This window comes from Alosa sapidissima, chromosome 20 (assembly GCF_018492685.1).
Source record: "Alosa sapidissima isolate fAloSap1 chromosome 20, fAloSap1.pri, whole genome shotgun sequence".
In the NCBI taxonomy this organism is placed as follows: domain Eukaryota; kingdom Metazoa; phylum Chordata; class Actinopteri; order Clupeiformes; family Clupeidae; genus Alosa; species Alosa sapidissima.
The window spans coordinates 14,398,501-14,419,394 of record NC_055976.1 but is presented as its reverse complement, the minus strand read 5'-3'; the positions used below and the strand labels follow the sequence as shown (position 1 = coordinate 14,419,394).

At 42.9% G+C, this 20,894-nt stretch overlaps 1 protein-coding gene and 1 long non-coding RNA gene across 9 annotated transcripts; one reads left to right on the top strand and one right to left on the bottom strand.

Moving 5' to 3' along the window:
• Positions 1-334: 334 nt before the first annotated feature.
• LOC121694276 (ectodysplasin-A-like) lies at positions 335-20,113 on the bottom strand. Of its 5 annotated transcripts, XR_006025715.1 has the most exons (9): positions 19,662-20,113; positions 12,117-12,216; positions 9,313-9,351; positions 8,797-8,994; positions 4,693-4,727; positions 4,418-4,469; positions 2,270-2,400; positions 1,126-1,490; positions 335-1,078 (listed from the first exon to the last, which is right to left on the bottom strand). XR_006025715.1 is itself a non-coding variant. In XM_042074357.1 (8 exons), exons 1-8 carry the CDS (start codon positions 19,962-19,964, stop codon positions 1,230-1,232), a joined length of 1,119 nt encoding a protein of 372 aa, XP_041930291.1. In that variant the 5' UTR covers positions 19,965-20,113; the 3' UTR covers positions 335-1,229. The 5 variants fall into 5 exon arrangements, 4 of the variants coding, with proteins under 4 accessions (XP_041930291.1, XP_041930292.1, XP_041930293.1 ...); XM_042074357.1 differs by having other exon boundaries at positions 335-1,490; XM_042074358.1 differs by having other exon boundaries at positions 335-1,490; positions 2,276-2,400.
• Positions 2,352-12,523, top strand: LOC121694278. 4 transcript variants are annotated; one of them, XR_006025719.1, is made up of 6 exons: positions 2,352-2,438; positions 8,612-9,021; positions 9,189-10,278; positions 10,666-10,729; positions 10,851-10,963; positions 11,230-12,523. It is a non-coding gene; the product is annotated as an uncharacterized LOC121694278 (long non-coding RNA). The 4 variants fall into 4 exon arrangements; XR_006025716.1 differs by having other exon boundaries at positions 10,666-10,963; XR_006025718.1 differs by lacking the exon at positions 2,352-2,438 and adding an exon at positions 4,472-4,537 and having other exon boundaries at positions 10,666-10,963.
• Positions 20,114-20,894: the final 781 nt, after the last annotated feature.

The window sequence follows — 20,894 nt, the reverse complement described above, 5'->3', positions numbered from 1 at the left end:
AGGGGTCCAGCCAGGGGTCAGTTGTAAAAGCCCCGGGGTTGTTTAAGCTCATCAGTCCACATGGCTGTCTGTGGCAATAACACAGTATGCACTATTGTCAAAATAAAACCAGCACTCTGTGATCTACACACACACACACAATTTGTAGAATTAGAACCACATTTTAAAAAAATGGATCAATATTTTAACTTTTGAGAGGAAATAAATTTTCGCTGACAGATAATTGGACATGGCAGAATCGTGCAGACGTGTCCAACTTGGCCTCAACTGCACATAAGAATTCAGCACTTAAGAGGCACAGAAAATACAAGTGAAATGCCATCTGAGGACAACATTAGATTACAAATGAAAATGTATTTAATGTCATTGAGTCCATTTACAGCAAAAGTATATCCTATTTTATGTACATATATACAAAGTGTAGTGTAAAAGATATGTTTAACTTTTAAGTCAGTAATTCCTTCGGAAATACCATAAAGGCATTTTAAGTGTGTTGAAGTGTTCCATTAGTGCAAACGTGTTGGTGTGCACAGTTTTCTTCATGTCAGAGTCCTTCAGGTCAAACAGAAGAGCAGTACTGGGTGGGGAAAGAGACTTGAGGCAGGATTCTGTCTGACGAGCACAAGACCTGGATTAAAGTGATCACTTTTCTGAAACTGTTTGGCATGCCAGGCGTCTGGGGTTACACATCTGGTAGTCCTCCACAGGTTGCCACACCCAGGGCATGGTGTCTGTTTGACATTGTGCAGTGTGTACGTGTGACTGGTTTCCTGTGTGGTCTGTCGCGTGTGTTTGTTTGTGTGTGTGTGTGTGTGTGTGTGTGTGTGTGTGTGTGTCGTCTCACTGATGTGTGTATTATATATGTGTACAAGTTTGTTCAGTGTACATGCATGCCTTGCCAGCGTGTTGGACATGTTGGATATGACAGGGGGGTTGGTAAGTGTGCGTTGGTATGCAACATTGCTCAGTGCACATTTGTGGCCCAATGTCAAATTAACTGTGGTGTACATACAGTGAACCATCAAGTGTGTGTGTGTGTGTGTGTATATGTTTGCCTGTGTATATGTATGTGTGAATGTGTGTGTGCTCACGTTAAATTGCTTTGTGTGTTCTCAACTGTGTTTGGCTTGTCCTCCGGCTACACACTTCCAAGTAAGGTGATGTGGACAGCCATGCTGATAAGCGTGTCCTCATACGGCGTCTGTGTGTGTGTGTGTGTGTGTCTGTGTTCACGCCTGTCCGGTGGTCGGCAAATCTCCGAGTCTCACGCTGCCCAGGAAGGTGGTGTGGTCAGTCATGCTGATGAGCGTGTCCTGGTACACCATGCGGATAGAGATGCGCTGGTGCGCCCGCAGCAGGCTCACGCCTGCCGTGTAGCACGTGTTGAACTTGCGCTGGCCCGTCTCGATGCTGCAGGTGCAGCGCAGGAACGGCGTTCGGTCCACCAGCACCTCGTAGCTGGCGATGTCCGTGAAGTTGAGGTAGTAAATCTGGGAAGGAGCGACAGCGTGGCAGGGCAGGGAGGAGAGAAAGCAAGGAGAGGAGAGGGAGAGGAAAAGAAAAAAAGAAAGAAAGAAAGAAAGTGATTGTGTGATAGATGAAGAGAGAGTGAAGACAGTGTGGGATGGAGAGAAAGCAAGAGGAGAGAGAAAAAGTGATTGAGTGATAGAAAAAGAGTGAGTGAAGTGAGACACAGAACAGAAAGAGAGTTGAAGGAGAGTGAGAGTGACAGATTGAGGAGGAGTGAACAGAATGAGAGAGAGAGAGAGAAAGAGGGTTGGAGAGACATTTAGAGGTGTCATAATGTGGAGAAATAGTGAAGGGGACAAGATAATGAGAGCAAAGAGAGTGAATGGCGTGAGAGAGAAGAAGAGATGTGGAGTTGAGGAATAGAAGAGGACGTACCAACAAAACAAAGAGTGTTTTCAAGGCAGTGATTAATCGGTTGTCGTGTCCATTCAAGTCTCACTCTATCAAAAAAAGCAACTGATGGTTTTCATGCATGCCAGATTGGAATTCAATCAAACAATTTGGCAGCTAAATTCAATCCATCACCAATGTCATGCAGATGCCAAATTACCTCACTGAATCCCCCTCCCGATACTCGAGCGTGAATGTTTAATTATGTAGTAACCCGACACTTCAGCTGTTTGGGAGACCTTGGCTGGCCTCCCATTCTGTTTCAATGATAGCGGACTCTGCTTATTCTCTGTCAGGGGAACGCTGAAGCGGGATTGACATGCAAGGAGCAAGAGAGAGGGTTACTCACTTCTACCTGACTATAAATGAAGTAGATGCCGTCCACGAGCACCTCCAGCTCGCCAGAGCGCGAGTGCATCTTGAAGACCTTGTGGTGCACCGAGATCATCTTCCAGTTTTTCAGGACGCCCTCTGAAAGATCTCAGTGTGAGAAAAGGGCTGTCACTCAACAACAGTCGGTCAGCAGTACGGCACGCACAAAAACACTTAACACAGCACAACACTACAGGCAGAGATGGGAAATCTGGCTTCCGAAAGTCCTACCGTCGTTTGGTTCTACAGCTGATTTCACTAATGAGCTCTGGCTGAAGAGTTGACCTAATGAGCTGTTTTGTTTTCACAGAATGATTGGAACAAATATGTAGTAGGACGTTTACTTTCTAAAGCCAAGTTTCCCTTCTCCGACTACATGGATCTGTCAACACAGCACAGCACACGCACTAGCTGTAGGGATGAAAGACATCTTTATAGAGCTGCAGACATGGCCCAGCAAAGCCAAGCTAAACTCAGTGCTACTCAGTACATCTCATGCAAACTCAACATAAACTCGAGTGGCACTCCGTAGAGTGCTTACCTCTGCCTGAAGGAACAGCAGTCCCTCTTAATGCTGCATCTCATAATGTAAAAGCAAAACGAATGCTTTATGGTAATGCTGCATTAGCAAAAGCGAGACTAAATGTGTGCTGGCTGTAAAATGTAATGGTCTCTTCCTTTCCACCAGTTTAATGAAAGTCAGGCCAGTAGTTTTTGCATAATCCTGCTAAGAAACCAACCAACCAACCAACAAACAAATAAATAGACACTTTTCCTAGGGGATGTAATAAGCACATCATTGCTAAACCGGAGATTACTCACTGCATCAAAGTGAAACTGCACAAAATTAGTATCATACATGCACACTAAATTCATCAGCACTTCACACACAAACAAATCTAACAGTGAGCCTGTGAACATTGACCGGTGAATAGCATACTTATAATTTACTCTGATATACAGGCAGACTGTAAACCTTAAAACTGCTTTATTTGAAACTGACCACTTTATTTTAGCTTTTAAAGTAAATTTTTAGTAGAGTTATGTTGGTCTATGTAGGACACTAACAGGATAACTTTTTTTATGCATTTATGGATACTGACTTAGCTGAGACTTTTTTATTTTTATTTGAGTGGAATTGCACTTTTGTCAACACCTTTATTCTTTCCTAAATACCTAGTCTCCACATACTTGATTGGCAAAAGACCTGTTCTTTTGGGATAAACAAACAAAACATGCTACAACAAAGGTAACCCCAGGCTCCAATATACAATCTAACTTAACGCTGGTCAGCATGGCACTCAAAACCAAAGATTTTAGAGCATAGCACTCTATAATCTTTGCTCAAAACATCAACAAGTTGGTCAAAACATTCCAACTCCACACATGCAGCATAGCCCCAACCTATCCCATACCTCAACGCTATTAGAATCACCACAATCCCCCAAGAGTTAGCCTGGCACAGGCACACTTGAACAAAGTCCAGTGAATTAACATCACTGAACCAACCAGGGCCAGTCACAAGCTGTGTTCCCATCCAACACATAATGCAATTTTTGACCACTCAAATAGGGAATCCAGAGTGAAAAATGCATGACATTTGTATAAAATCCTCTATGTTGAAAAAGAGGTTGATATCCTAGAAGGGGATTAAGCCACAATTTGCATAAGGTATACAATGACTAAGGTTGATGGAAATGGGTATATTTGCATCAGAACACATTTGTTAAGATTTTATGACAACCTCAAGTTTTGAATTCACTGCTGTTCATCAGCTCCCTTCCCTTGATCAGGAAAGTGTCCATGTTTATCTTCGACATTACACAGCAGATGGAAATGTGCATTTGACTCGTTTTCCTCTAGAGAAATGTTTATAAATGCGCTTAAAATATGCAAATGAGTTGGATGGAAGCCAAGCACTGATTAACCAAACCCAGGTCTGATCAGTATCCACCCCCACCCCCCATTCAACACTCAACAGAGTGAGCATGGCACTAAAACATTTTGACACGCTTCAGTGAGGAACATGCTCTCCAGTGAGAAGCATGCTCTCCGTGAGCGACACTGCTCCAGACCAGGGTGTGTCAGAGAAAAATGGTGTAGACAGCAGGGATTTGATTCTTACCTTCTCTAACTTGTATGGTTGTTTCTTGGCCTTGCAAATGCACCACAGCAGGCTGCAAAACCACAAGGGGATATTAAATGAAGCAGAGCCTTTCAAGTACTGTTCCCTCCACCACTAAAAGTAAGCCACAACATCACCACAGACATAGCAGAAAAATGGGGTGTGCATGTGTTGCTTTGTGTGTGTGTGTGTGTGTGTGTGTGTGTGTGTACGTGTGTGTGAGTTTGCATGTCTGAGTACCTACACTGTGCATGTGGGTTTGGTTTAGTGTATACCTGAAATTCTTTTAGCTTGCTTTTGTCCACAGCACCTGCAAAACACAAGCATGTTTAAACAATTACTGCTTTTTATCGTAAAGCTTTCAGCTGAAGTGAGCTTTAAAATCAACGCCCCTCTGAAGTAAAGAGGAAGTGTGTCTAGAATCTATTTATATTATTGACCTCTCTCTGTCAACATGCTAAACATGGGCGATAATGAGTTATGCAAATAAGTAATGTGTGATACCAATGGGTAATGCCACAACAAAACATGCCTGCACTGCTTATACAATGAATGTCTGCTATTTCATTGTATTGGTTATTAATTGGTGGTGTTTTGGCCAGTATTAATGGTTCTGAGTGGACTCGACAGAGGGATGTTATCAATGTCGTCCCACTAGATTGCCAACAAAGAGCTGGGTGTTTCTCTCCTTGTGTGGAAAGCGCTCCTGTGTACTGGTGCCCCCTCTCCCCCTCCTCTTGTATCCGTTCCATCCGGACACATCAGCATTCATCCTCCCTTGTTCCATAGGAAGACGTGTCTTCCCTGGAAAGTTTTCATATTCCAAGAGCCAAATATAAACCATGAATGAATCATTGTGGAAAACATCCACAACTGCTATGTATGCTTGCTAGCTAGAGTACAGGAAGGGAGATTGACAGCAGGAACACCACATCATGCATACTCTGAGCATACTGTAACACACTGGTTCAAATGTTGATGTTAGCTACCATGCTAACCGCAAATATGATTTACTTGCTAAGCAATGTGGTGTGCTGGCCTCAACCAATTTCTTTATAATAATAATAATAAAATCGTTGAGGCCCCAACATAACACACCATAATTATGACCGCCGCTAGCGAAGCGGTCATATAGGGATTGTCAAAGTCCCCCCCGTCATCTACTTCTTGAATTTTTGGTCAACGATACCCGGGACACCGAACCACCGGGGCACATGAAATTTGGTGGGTATGTAGCCCCACTAGACTTTTACGGAAACATTTTGTTTGGTCCCCGGGGGCAACTCCCCCACCGCGCTGGGCCCCCCGAAACCCAAAAAATTCAGAAAAAAAAAGAAGAAATTTTTATGGTATGTTGGTCTCAAGGGCCCACATCAACCTAGCCCATAATCACTCATTTGTGATTTGCACCCCCCCGGTAAAAAATGAAAATGCAATATCATTCTGCTTTAATCGCTCCTCTCTTCAGTTAAGATGTTCAGAACTGCACCAAATTGTATGGGTATGATTAACCTGACATTCTCTGGGGGTATGCCAAGTTTCGTAGAATTTCATCCATGGGGGGGTCTAAAAAAAATTAAGTTATGTGTACATTTAGTGACTGTACACTCATTGGCCTGTAGATGGTGGTGCACACATATACACACGCACACACACACACAGGTACGCACATACCATCAGTATCGGCAATTACAACTGCCGATACATAATTACAAATTCAGTAGAATTAAAGGAAAACCAAATATTCATCATAATAATTTGGCTGCATTTCCAGTATTGGCGTCACGTAGTCGTTTGTCCACCAGATGGCGCATCGTTGCAGTGAGACGTAATTTTGTTGGAAGTTAATCTAAAGTGGGTTGGAAAGACACTAAGCTTCCTACAAGGACAAGACTGTAGTTTACCGCAGAGAACGTCTAATAAGGGTAGGATGATTTCTGCATGACATGTAATTCCCATTTCTTCTTGAAGCCGAAATAAATCTGCGAATGTTTATCAGACATGCTTGGTTTTTAATGCAGGTAGGCTACGTTAATCTTAAGTTATATCAATAGCCTAGAGTAGGTAAAATAATGTTACCGTTAGCATTGGTTGAGTGATAGAGGCCAATTTGATTATTGATGTATTTGTAGAAACCCATAAATGCAGTTATAGGCTACCAAGAAAATTGATAACAGCACTAATTGCATCTTTCGACTGTCATCTCATTTGCTTAGGCCTATAACCATAACCTAGGCTACTAACAGGAGCTAAGTGAGTTAGCCACAACACGTTCACTACGTGATGGTTTTCTAATGGAAAATATAGGCTACCTGAAAGATAACCTGATGATGCATCCTAAACACCGGGCTGGGACATTTAGCTCAAAGTCTCAAAAAGCATCTGAGTCAACGTTCATTCCCAAACACCCATATAGGCTACTTCAATCCTCTATTTTCAAAGGTGATTCAAGTAAGGAAGAGCATGGCTCAAAGTAAAGTAACTAGGACTGAAACTACATAAATTCGTCAAAGTGAATAATTTGTGTCAACTCGCCGCAATGTAGATTTATTAACGCACCCGTGATCTACATCTCCATTTAAACCAAATGTTTTAGAGCGCACGTTGAGAGATGTATCCAGGGCAGGGCTGTACCTACACATATTTGTTGCACGTGCTACAAAAATCATTCTTTGCTATGGATGATTTAGTACCAACGTTACACCGGTCTAATACAGTTTTGCCTATGGCTATACCGTGAGACTGAGACGTTTTTTGTTTGTTCGAAGTGCGTGTTTAGGGTGTGAGATGGGAGTCGATGTGCTTCGATTCCAGCTTGGTAGTAGTAGTCTATGCGATTAAAAAACACGTGTGTGTGAAGTATCCAAACAATGATAACGCTTTCATTATGGCTGCTTTAGCCATAGACCTTGAGCTAATGTACAGTGGGTTGGGTTCCATTTAGAAGTGTCGCTTTCCGTGATTCACACAGCTGCGCTAGTGCGTGGATATCTCAATTGCAAAATTAAACAATATTTCTATGGGGCGCCTACAATGAACTAGGCTGGGTGAACTCAGCCTGATTTGCCGGCGATTCCTTTTCGATTTCTTAAAAGATTGAGCTTGGTCTGGCGAAAGCCAGACTAACCATGGACCTCATAGTTGCAAAATGCAAGGGAACATGAATCAGCATATTATTTGCACAAACAATAACGGACAGTAGCTCTTCAACTTGGCCCGTTAAAATGTGTATGAACAGTCTAGCAACGCATTTCATGAAGGCCCTTTTGGACATGTCAGTTATTTGCACCACTGGGTAAAACGGCATTATGTTTTAGACTACTGTTATTTAATTTGTGCATTGACAATAAAGCTGAATATCATATTAACTAGATGACTAAACTTATGCATATGTAGAAGTAGAAACATTCACAAAAATCCATGACATGACCTCTCTTCTTGATAGCTGTTGAAAACTGCATGGAACTGACAGGGATTGTTTTGTTTAATAATAAATAAATAAATACATTATGCTGCTACCTTCTGCTTTTCCCAAATACAATGTAGCCTACAGGTGTACCTTTCATCAGTCCAGTTGCAATGGATGGACTGTGTTGAACTGCCCTACTTGTGATTGTTTAGATATTTTAAAGGTTTTATAACAATGCTACAATTTTTTTGGCAAGTTCTACAAATCTATTCACCTTTGCAGCGCCAGTAGGCTACTTTGTGTGCGGCCCGCAAACACAAATTCCAAACAAGCATACACAAAAGTTTCAAGAGTGGGGGATGGAGTAGAAGATGGAGACAAATTCATTTATATGATTTATTTTCGCGGAATGGATGTACAGGACTGAGCGGCGGTCATATGCGGTACATCTAGTTATAATTCCTTTGAGTAATATGAAAACACTGTGGTGCTCCTTCCCTCCTCTTGTCTACCGTTTTCACTTTTAGGGTTTGTTTGGGTTGTAAACCATTTGGATAATTTGGTCCTTACTGCATGGCCATGATGATGCATGTCTCTGGCATTATTATTGCAGTGCTGCCCCCACAGTAACTCAAACACAGACCATATCATCAAGATGGGCAGAGCAACCTCTACAAACTTATTTTTTCTCTTCCACATTAGTGGGTATGCGAGCATTCTTTGTTGTTTATGCATTTTGTTTGACCGTTGTTTTTGACTGTTGTTTGACTCTTCGTGTTTTTCAGAGTGTTTTCCCACCAGTGTATCCCCATGTTTACAGCATCATGTCAAACTTGCCCATAAGTTTTGGACAGTTACTCTGCATGCGCCTACAGCCACATGAACACAGCACCGCTCATATCGGGATTGGCAAACCAACCAACCGCTACATCCGTTCCATCTGTTCCCTCGTCTCAGGTGTGGCCCTTACCTGCCGGCCCCTGGGGGCCAGGTGGTCCTTTTGGCCCTGGCGGTCCGGGTGGTCCGGCTGGCCCCAGGGCATTGGAACCTGGGATCCCCGGAATACCGGGAATTCCTGGGGGGCCCTGAGGGCCTGGGGGTCCGGGTTGGCCTGGAGGACCAGGGGCTCCCTGTCGCCTCTTTCCTGGGAAAGGATGTCGGATGAAACCTAGCATTTATTTGAAAATATTGCAAGGTAATGCTCTACAATAACTTTACCAAACCATATAAGCATGCTGTTACAGATGTGTATGAGTAGAGAGCGTCTTGTAACTTTTTATTTATTTTTAAAAGCCATCCTTTGCAATAACTTTTACAATCCATGCAAGGCCATGATTAGAATTTGTTTGTGTTTCTTCACAGTCTTATGAAGCAGAACAGAGGAACCAGACTGAAGCATGAGCCCTGAACAAAATGTGCTCTTCTGGATGGCCAGGGAAGGCGGACAAAGACACACACACATCATGATTAAATTAAAAACAATTACCTTTCTTGACTTTATCTTTCCGTTTACCGGAGGGGGATTCTGAAACAAACCAAACCAAATAATAAGCAAGACTTTCTCTCCAAAATATAATTTAACGCATCTCCAAATCCCAGGCTTCCTGTGGCCCTTCTCACACACACACACACACACACACACCACAACCTTTCTCTATCTCTGACTCTCAGAAGGGTCTAATTGTCTGTAAATGCCTCACATTCCCCAGCCTTTTGTAATGCAGACGAGCGTGAAACGTCACATAGCATTCATTTAGTACCAAATAACGTCTAATGAAGCCTGTCTTTTAATGATGTGATCAGAGGCTTCGGCGCGGCCAGGTATTCGGGGATGCCGCGGCCCTCTTGCCGAGCCTGTGAGAGACCAGATTCCCGTATACTGTATCAACATGTGCCTGGAGCGTTACCCGGCAATGGAATACGAGAGGTTAATTAGAGAGATACATTACCCTGCCAAAATCCTTTCTTTTGAATTAGGCCCAGATGGAGGACGTAGATGAAAGTGTGTGTGTGTGTGTGTGTGTCTGTCTGTTCTGTTCTGTGTGTTGTTGGGGTATCACTGAAATGTCTGTCGAACTTGTAAACTACACACGCATACATACACACGCACTCACACACGCATACACACACACACACACACACACATACATGCACTCACCCAGACACACACCACACAAAAAGGCTGTGCACTGCATAAAACAATCCTGTTTAAGTGCCGTCTTTCAGGTTATGCGTATACCATGTCATTACAAACTACAAAGGAGGATGCTTAACCTTAAAACACTCTCTGTTTGAGTCTTCCACCCCTGAAGACATATGGCCAATGTTTTGCTTTTTTTTTCTCTTTCTCTCTTCTCTAAAACCTCGTCTTCTGCAGGCTAAATAACTGGATGCATCTACATGATTTTTTCCTAATGAGCGACCTATCTGAAATCTGGTCCATGTTATGAGGGTGAGTCTGTAAAACTGATGGCTGTGTGATCTTGGGCAGAGATTACAAAAGCCTTTGTCTGTATGGTCCTCTGCAGAGGGCTGGGAGTAATTATTGTTTAGACTCTGAATTTTTACTGATTTATGGCAAATGTCTCACAAGGTGGGGCTTTTTTTCTGTTTAAACACAATCACTGGTGTTTCCTGAAGTACTCATTGTCACGCAACGTAATTGTGGAATTTTATTTTTTGGGTGGTTTGCTCTACTCTGCTCCGCCTCTAAGATCACAGCACTGCATAATACTTCTCTCTCTCTCTCTCTCTCTCTCTCTCTCTCTCTCTCTCTCTCTCTCTCTCTCTCTCTCTCTCTCTCTCTCTGTGTCTGTCTCTCTCTCTCTCTCTCTTTCAGTCCTTCAGTCTGTGTCCTGCCCCCCTTTCCTTTCACTTCATCTCTGAGAGATGGAATCAATTGGGTATGTGAACAATTATTAAAGCATATGAGTATTCAGGGAATTGCATGCATTCAAAGGACAAAAACATCAAACGCATATTACTGCGCATGAGACATATGGATTACTGTTTGAGATATTACAGTGCAGAGGGAATCAACAAGTGATCTCGGGGCCAGCAGACTTTCCAAACAAGGGATCAACCTGCCCTCACAGACAGACAGAGAGATGTTTGCAGGTCCCATTACATTTGAAAAGGTTAGTGCTGACAGTATTAGAGAACTTATAGTGAAAGCCAGGGCCGCCCCCCTAAAGGTTAGTCTGAGGATACGCCCGGTGCCAGCATGCAACACAAGTGTCTCCAACGCTGACATTCCAGAATTTGTTGAAAATACATAGGCTTTAAAGACACTTCATCTAATACTGTCATTACGTTCTTTTTCCGGGCTCTGTCAAAATGTATGCATATTCTCTAAACCACTGTTTTCTTTATTTTTGCATGCACGCCTCCTCTTTCGTTCCAGAGACCACACATAAATCCTGCACATCAATTCCACCCTTGGACACACTTCTGATTGTTTTACACGCTGGGAGCAAGACATAAAAACAGAAGTTCATAACTCTTATATTCCGAGGTTAAGAAAACAAGTTGGGGCCTGGAGTTTGGTTTTCGTGAGCACGGCATATTGACAGGCTGTAAATTTCAAACGATGCTGGCTCTCTTTCTTATTTGTTCTGGGTTTGACTGGACCGTATTTCACAATAGCCTCAGCATGGGAGGCACTAGGCTCAATTCCCTCCCAAGTGGATCTCGGGGAAGGACAAGCAGTCCAGGAAGAACATCATCATCATCAACATGGACCGTGATAGCCCTTGGCAAGGGGTCTTTTTGCAGAATAAGATTTTGGGGGTGGGGGGTAGGGGGTGCACTTCAAAGGTCTGGGATGACGTTCTTTTAAATGGAATTAGCTTTGCTGTGTGCAAACTGAATCATGCTTCACGACCCTATCTGCTGTGCAGCTGGGATGACTGGAATCTATCTGTAACTATTGCAACTTTGAGAGGGAGAGAAAAAAACAGCTGCAATAAAATAAATGTAACCAACTGGCTAAATAAATAAATAATACAAGCAGGTGCACAGGGGCTGCTACAGACATTCCCTTGCCATTTGATCATTTGGGATTTTCTGGACAGCTTTCAAATACGGGCTTTGAAGGGCAAAAAAAAAAAAAAAAAGAAAGTAATCAAGAAAAATGGAATGCAAACATTATGCTGACCGACTCTTCAAAGCACTTTAATCATGATGACGGTGGTTGAAATTCCTGCATTTCAAACAACTGCATCCATTTCAGATTGTTTTAAGCTGCCGCGCTCTTTTGTGGTTACGGGATTGGCACGTGAGGGCCTCTACCTGAGTCGTGTCTTCGGTTGGTGCCACGCTTCGTCCGCCAAAGTGCGCTGCCAGATCCTGCCGTCACCTGGGCCCGTCTTTCCATAATCCCCTCTGGTGGCTGCCGGGGGACGAGAGACAAAAACAGACAACACCAATTAAAAGCGGCAGAAAGGCCTCTCTGGTTACTGCCAAGCCTTTCCCCAAGTGTGACTTTCATGACAAGCCTTTCAAAGTGAGTGCAAAGACTCACTATATAATCCAAAGCGATTAACAAGCTCAACGGTTGCAGCAGTGTTTACTGGATGCCAACAGGCAAAAATATTATGGTGATTGATGCTTTCCCCCCCCAAAAAAAATTCTTTGTTAACTTGCCATGTAATATGACACAGGAGAAACAAGGAACTCTATGACCCAACTGTCTTTGACCTCAGTGCTCTGTTCTAATGTGTGCAGATCAAACAATGCCAATTTGTACAAATTCAAAAGCTATAAGGATTGTGAGCCAACTCACACAATAGGGGACAAGTTCCACAATTGTTCAGCCCACTGTTGTGGCTCATCCTGTAACCCGAGTCATTTTTGTCTGCCTCCTTGGCGTTGGATAGCCTGGGCATGGGTAGCCCTAATGTCACATTAAACGTCAGCTATGGAGCCAACTTATACTGCGACACCTCCAGAAAGCATATCCATTCAGACTTCCCGTTGCTTTCCGTCCTTTTCAAAAGTAATCTGAATGACCCGATACCAGCCAAAAAACTGGACTGAAATCATGGTTCTCAAGTGGCAAGGGGAGGATGACACATGCCCATGCCCAAGAGGAGGAAATATCACACTCCCCCCTGCCCCCCCACAGGGTGAAGAGGGGACAATGGAAGCAGATACCATGCGGGTGATCGAGTGTAATGCTGCAGATTAAGATAGCCCATCTTATGACCGACCTACTTTTACCAAATGCGGTAAAATGGTTTATGAGCTTCACCATTATAAATTCTTTGGAAACAGTTATTTGATGTCATACTAAGGTTCCACTTGAAACTACCAAGCTTGACATCAATTTATTTATTATCAGAGATTGTCCTATTTACACATGCCTTTTGAATAAGGTAATACGTCTCTGAGACCATAAGCCAGTTAAATAAACTGACAAATAACAATAACTGGCATTTTAAAAAATGATCTTAACATAGAAAATGCATTAAGAACTTGTCAGACAGGTTCTACATCATATTCAGGCCTCCTGCAATACACTGTAATTCTGACCAGAATTCAGAAGTTGACAAAGAAATTACACTAAGGGATTATGAGGAACTTGAATTCTCAGGACATGAACCTATTCTCCTCAGAGAGAACAGGTTACCAGAGGTTCTCCTCAGGGAATGAGTTACCAGAAACCTCTTTGTCTAGACTGTGCAATATGACTCGGAGGCTGCACCATACCTTTTTATAACTTCTTACACTTATAGAAGCAGGCTGCAAACTCCCATCAGTAGACTTTCAAAAAAAACAACATTATGGTCCCTCTCGTTCTGGCATTTCTGGCCTTGTTGGACTCTGATACTTACGCTCTCGCGGGGAGACTGATGGGGAACAGATTGCGAGTGTGCGTGGTGGAAACAAGGAACGCAACGCTTGTAGGTGCCCTCGGGCAACGTTTGTGTAGTAAAGTAAACCTCAGAAGGTCACCTCGTTTAGAGGAGGGGTAGCAGCCCACGCTCAGAGCTCTCTCTGTGTGTGTGTGTGTGTGTGTGTGTTTTCTGTCGTGTTTGAACGAGATGATACCTTGTGTCTGTTGGAGCGAGCCCAAAACCAACCAGGTTAAGGGGGTAGATTGCTTGGGCTGTGCCGTGCGGCGTTACACAATTTAATCATTCAGACTGGCGTGATGCACATCTGCAAGTGATTTGCTCAAAGGACACCAGCCGTTTGATGACATGTGAAGCAGTCTGGGATGTTAGCATTGTTCAAATCCTAAAAAAAAAAACTGTGGTGGATTCTTCTATTATATAATGATATTTGCTTTATGAAATTTGTTCTCCATCCTTGAGAGTATTTGCAGTCAAGTCTGTGTCAAGATCAACTCTTGAGAGATGAGGCAGAAACCAAACAGACTGTTTACTTTTTGGTCTCCCCACCTCCACCCCTGACATTTATACAGTTCAGAAGCCTCTCTCTCCAGAGAGACGAGCAAGTTAGGGAACAACCCCAAGCTGTCACTGACTCGCTCCGTTCAGATGTACAGCACCATCAGCGGCCAGACGCGTCAAGCAAATGTCAGCCCAGGTCCTCTGACAGCTGGCGACCTCACCGGCTTCAAGATTCGAGATTGTGGCCCGCGAGATTATATATATATATATATATGCCAATGCGTAGCTAAGCGAGAGCGCACGTTCCCAGATGTTCCCACACTCGGCGGCGGAGCCGCTCATTTGGCGCGCAGGTGTCTCCACAGCATGCGTGCAGCTGTTGGCAGCCCAGGGTCTTCCAGTCGATGAAGTGTCAATGAACACTCAAACACATGGCTTCACGCTGGTCTTTACGGCCAACTTTCATGCTTGCTAAGTCGTGGAAATACATCAAAAAAAAAGGGGGAAAAAATCCTCAGCTGCGCATATTGATGCTGTAGTCTATTTTTTTCCTGTTTCAAAGCATTTGGTACAAATTATTCACCATATTAGACTCATATACACACTGTTAACACACAGTGCCTTATTCTTCGGGAGTAGTGTAATTTCTGTGCCTTTACGGTACATTCCATCTCATTAAAAGTTGGCAGACAAAATGGCCTGATGACAGTATGTGATGGCAGGTGTTGGTATGCCATCAATTAAGAGACACACTTAAAAAAAGAAAAGAAAGAACAAGCAAGAGAAAGAAAGAAAAACTATTAATTAAAGCGGTCTTAAATCTTCAAAGCTGAGCTGTCTTACAGCTTGGTGAGTGAGACAAGTCTATCACGACCCACATGCTCCTGTTTCGCTTGCTATGTAAACTGCGGTGTTCTGTAATCACGGTTGTTTAATGCACACATCTGGATCGGACAGCATCACTGTTAAATATTTACAGCTGCACCAGAGTCCTCCATCTCACAGTGAATTATCATCTGGTCCAAATACCTTCGGCATTTCGCTGTGTTTTTTCCGGAAGGAGCATAAAAAACAGACCCAGGTAATCGAAAGGCAGTAGCTCCTTTCAAGTGCAAAAAAAGATGTTGCTTCTTTAGTTATTTTTCAAAAGGTGAATGACCTTCACAAACCTTCAGAGTCTGTAGTATGACTGTGTGGTGAAACAAAATACGTAAAGGACCAAACTTGGAGGTAATCATATTGTTGCCAAAAGTGAAACATAAATCTGAGTTTAGTTAAAGGGACACCCCCTCGCACAGTCTGAAGCTCTTTTCCTTTTCTTTGCGTCTTCCGTCAAGGGTTTTCGCTGCTTCTTCGCCAGCTCTGCCATTATTCACACGTTTGCAACAATCTCTAGCGTTTCGTTAGCCTGCCTCTGTGCTGTAAACTGATCCTGCTTCGGTCGGCGGGTAGGATAAACCGAACTTGCAAGTGGGATATTCTTCCTACAGGCAGTAGGAGCGGGCGAGAGAGCCTTCATTCGCCCTGTAATGAGTCATTTAACCATATACCGACTTACGAAGATGATAAAACACGAAAACGTTGCCTGGTGTCCCTTTAAAGGATAATTAGCACTTTGAGTCCCTTTTCTGGTTTGTTTTGGATGAACTAGAGTGGTGGACACTAAAATTTTGACGATGGGTCCTTTCTTGACTTTCTGACTCGTTTTGAATCGTCATTGACTGTTTCAGAGTGGCTGGCTATGGACATGCACAAACATGTCCTTAAAACAACCTTTAACATACATTTTTAAAACTGTGCAACTCACCGAATGGTTAGTGATGTTTGTTGATGTTCCAAAACAAGTAGCGTAGCGAAATACAGTTTCTGTTGTGTTTTATTTGGCATTTTGTAAAATCCCATTGATTTCTGTTGGAAGAGGTATTACTCATATCACTGCGCTACCGGAAACGGAAAGGGGGTCTGTTTACATTTGCTTGTAGTCTTTCCACGAGACGTTCTTTTACTGCCTATGCTTCAGACTCAAATATTGAGCGGAAGTTTATACACGGTTCTGAGGTATCTGAAAAAAATAGTTCCACAATAGCAAATAACACGGATTGAAATCATACATTGCGCCGAAATATTTGTTTTTAATTATCAACGAACACCACTAACCACTCGGTGAGTTGCACAGTTTTGAAAACGAACTTTAAGGGTTGTTTTAAAGACATGTTTGTGCATGCCCATTACTAGCCAGCCACTCTGAAACAGTCAAAGGCTATTCAAAACGAGGCAGAGGACCCATCGTCAAAATTTCGGTGTCCACCACTCTAGTTCATCCCAAACAAACCAGAAAAGGGACTCAAAGTGCTAAATACTGGAATTATCCTTTAAGGAGAAATGGAGATAGGGAAACACAGCATGTAGCATGAAACGCTGACTTAATGTATGTTCAAGTCAATAAAAAATCCGACCAAAGTCATGAACTTAATTGTCTCGTCCTGGAAGATGGTCCCAGTCCAAATACCTCCAGCATTTGACTGTGTTTTTTTTTTTCTGGAAGGAGCATAAAAAACAGACCCAGGTACTCGAAAGGCAGCAGCTCCTTTCAAGTGCAAACAAAGATGTTGCTTCTTTAGTTATTTTTCAAAAGGTGAATCATCTTCACAAACCTTCACAGAGTCTGTAGTATGACTGTGTGGTGAAACAAAATACGTAAAGGACCAAACTTGGAGGGAATCATATTGTTGCCAAAAGTGAAACATAAATCTGAGGTTAGTTAAGGAGAAATGGAGATGGGGAAACACAGCATGTAGCATGAAACACTGAGTGGACAACTGACTTTATGTACAAGTCAATAAAAAATCCGACCAAAGTCATGAACTTAATTGTCCCACCCTGGAAGATGGTCCCAGAAGGACAACCACATGGCTCGTCTGAGCACTTTAAAGCTGAAGAAAAGATGGCTTCTCTGGACAGGACACAAAAGCACTTTTTGGATGAGTTAACCCTCCCCAAGAGCCAGACAAAAGAAGTTTTCTCAGCCCATAGTCTCCGAGCTGACACCATAACTGTTCCAGTCTGAGATCCCATCTGAGGATGACACAACAGAAGGGAGAGAGAGAAAGAAAAGGAAAGATAGAGAGCGAGAGAGAAAGAGAGAGAGAAAGAAAGAGAGCGAGCACATGGGGAGGTGGTGGGACCCACGGAATGTGTTTCTCACTAAGTCACAGTGTGTGATCTCACCCCCGCTGAAGTACTCACTTGTTTAGCTCACAACCCCACTGGCCAATGACACACTCAAAGCCAAATAGAGAGAGAACTAGAGCAAGAGAGTGGGAAGGAGAGAAAGAAACACTGAGAGGGAGAAAAAAAGGAGAGAGAGAGAGAGAGAGTGACAATAAGCACTTACTGGAGGTCAAGTCAGAACGCTAAACCCCACAAAAGCCTCTCCGGTCCACTAACCTTGTTGTGACCTCCCCGTGCTGATGACGAGAGGTGAGTCCTGGCCACAGAGTTGAGCAAACACTTTCCTACCAGGGACTTCCTCCCGTCCAACTGAGACTAAATTGAGGCAGACCTCAACTTCTCCCGAAGTTCTCTTCTCCTCTCCTCATGCTACAGGGATTTGACTCATTCCTACTCCACCATGTACACTTCTCAAGTAGGCTATCGGTAGGCTTTCATGCTTCTGTATTATGTTGGGATCTCAAATAAGGCAGAATAAGATATGTGTATGAACGTCACCCCTTTGTGCATTAACACCGTTTTAAATTACTTTGCTTAAATTTGCTTTGTACATTGCCTTTTTCTGACAAGCTGAACTCCTTGCCTTGAGACTTGAGACAGTTGTGTCTGATATCTGTCCTTTTTTTTTGATTCACAATCGTTTACAGACCAGAAACAATAAAGACAGCAAATGAGGTCAAAAGTCAGGTAGACGTGGGCCAAGCTAGGGAAGCAAATAGGAGGTGACAAAGAGACAAACCCAGAAAACCCAGAGCTTGGAAAAGACAGTTTCTGTTTCTTAAACCATGATGATCAAGGAGGGACCAGTGTCTTATCAGAAGCTGGTCATCTTTTCCTTCTCTGTCCGAGCAAAATATTACATCTGGACACTTAAAGGGAAAGTGTCTTGCTGTTCAGCAGAAATGTAGTGAAGCTACATGCAGCATATTGTCCATATCTATGGCATAATATTACTCTCTTATTAGAGGGCACATTACTGTGGTAGCTAAAACATTCACATCATCCAGATGTGCTTTGCTACGCACAGCCAACATAGTCTAGTTCCATTTGTTTTCACTTAGCGCTGAGTAGGTTCATCAAGCTGCTATTAAAAGCTGACCTACATATTAGGGCAATATCATGTTGTCTTAATAACCTTGTAGAATAATTTATGTGGCATTTTCAAGGGAGGCACACATTCTTGCTGTGATCAAATATCTGATTCTGGCTGGCTGAGGATAGGCTCTGATTTGTATTGTTAATGCATCCTTCTACTGTCTGAGGCTTTACAATTCATTCCCCAGGACTAGGCTTTCAAAGCCTTGTTACTGCAACCGAATCACCACATATCAAATTTGGTTGGCACATCTCCAAATTCCCAATGTTCAGTCCAAATCCCAATAAATTTACACAAGCCGCTGCACCTGTTAGCAATTTGGCTAATGTTTTTCCACCTGCTACCTCCGAGTCAACCGTTCATCCAATACCCCATATGGCACGTAGTCGATTCATTGTGGATTCAAATATTTTCCAATTTGGGACTACTACAGACAAAGATGAAGCAAGCCCATTGTAGTCATACCCTCACATCTGCTTTGCAGCAACTGAGAAGATTGGCTTTTCCCCACTCTGTCTTTTAAGTATATTTGCTTTATCACGCTCCAGTTGTTAACGTTCATGTGTGACCGGTCCTGCCCTGTCTTTGATTTCCGGCAGCCTATTTTTTTTGCATTATCCATTCAAAGATTGTGACTAATCTATATTGTACACATACACAAAAAACCCTGAGTTGTGTAAACTGCTCTTTGTTTGATTGTCATACTAACTCTTGACTGTACTGAAGAGGCCATATTTGATTTGATGCCCTTGGTAGGCTAGTGTCTGCCCTCCCTTCACTGGTTTCTATGAGGACCATGAGTTGAATGGGATGGCTGAATGCAACTCAACTGGTTTAAGTTGTAAGCTGCCACAACAGGTGCCACACCAGTAGGAATTTGTCAGATGATTGATGTTAGTGCAAGGTGGTTTTCTGTGATGTCAAACTGTCTGTTCTATATGTGCCTGATTAGTCCACTATATATCCACTCAAAGTATTGTTTTTAACAAATGTGTCATTAACCCGTTGTTATTGTGTCCATAAATCGTAAGTCACATTTCAAGTGAGCTAAATGTTTATGGCAAAGTGATATAATGTGTAGGCTAATAACAACAAAAATAATAATAGCAACAACAATTAAAATGTACAAATAAAATAATCATCAGTTTTTACCTCAGGCGGGCTGGGTTCGCGGTGAATGTCATCGTGTGAGTCATTGGTGTGGTACACCCTCATCTGGGAAGATCCGCTGACAGCTGACGCGGATTCTCGCTTATTCAGTGCAATCTCCCGCTTCACCTCAGACCGCAGGTCCAGAAAGCAGGACAGTGTTATTAAGTGTAGCGACAGCGACAGGATGAAAACCCCGACGAAAACGTTGCAATTGTTGCACCTCTTCTTGCACGTGCAAGGCTGATGGAGCTGAGGTCTTGACGCGCTCTCCGTGAACTTGTCCATTAAAGCTTCGCATGACATTATTGACAGTCGTAGTAGGATATTGCTATCTCAGCATAATCAGCTGGGCTATCGGTTGCAATCGACAAGTAGTCATTGATCAATCTCAGTGTAGTCGTGGGGTCTAAATGGCGAAACACTATTCTCTGACTGTAATGACGCAGTGACAAGCGCGCACGAGTAGGCTACTATAATTGCGGTTACGCCTTTGTGGACAAGACTCTGTGGGATCCGCCTCTATTGTTCCTGATTGGCTAGTCCACTACAAGAACAGTTCCTTACTATCAGACATCTCATACACTAAACAGGCATTCATGCAAGCGCGCGCCCCTTAGGCTTTATGGATATTTTCTTAGGAAAGTCCAGTAAGACCAAGGCTAGGTGGTCATGTAGATCTGGCTACGTTTCACAATCTAACTTTTTTAATACACACACATCGTATGAAAAAATAAGATAATACAATGTGGAACAATGCTTTAAATACTTAAATGTTGTCAATAATATAGCTGGGTGAAAATGGTATATCCATGACGCAATGACAAAACAAAACATCCATTCCAATCGTTATTATGTAAGTGTAGAGTTACTACATTCATGGATTCGTTGGGTTCACTGATGCCATTAAAAAAAAAGGGGGGGGGGGGGGGGGGTCATAGTGCTGCATGACCTCTCCCATAAATTAAACCGACTTCACGTCCATGCACGGAAACATTTGCTGCATTTTGGCGACATCTTTTGGACACAGGTAAGTATTACAAAAACAGCACAGCACCGATTTGCTTTTTCATTTGCCTGCAGATTGCATGATACAAGGCCTAAATAAACAGCTTTTAAAGTCTATTGGCAGCATGTCCAAGCCTCCAGCCCCAATCCCATATTGTGACGAGTGAATTTGCAATCCTACAAAATTACTGTCGTTTTGGTGCAAATCCAAATAATCAGGATAATTTT

Bases quoted from the DNA above. Each gene is read 5' to 3' on its own strand.
- LOC121694276 (XM_042074357.1), bottom strand. From the start codon at position 19,964: ATGTCATGCGAAGCTTTAATGGACAAGTTCACGGAGAGCGCGTCAAGA. The intron at 9,352-12,116 runs GTAGAGGCCCTC...GGTTTGTTTCAG, and splicing joins CAACCGAAGACACGACTCAG to AATCCCCCTCCGGTAAACGG. The intron at 2,401-4,417 runs GTAAGAATCAAA...TCTCACACTGAG, and splicing joins AACCATACAAGTTAGAGAAG to ATCTTTCAGAGGGCGTCCTG.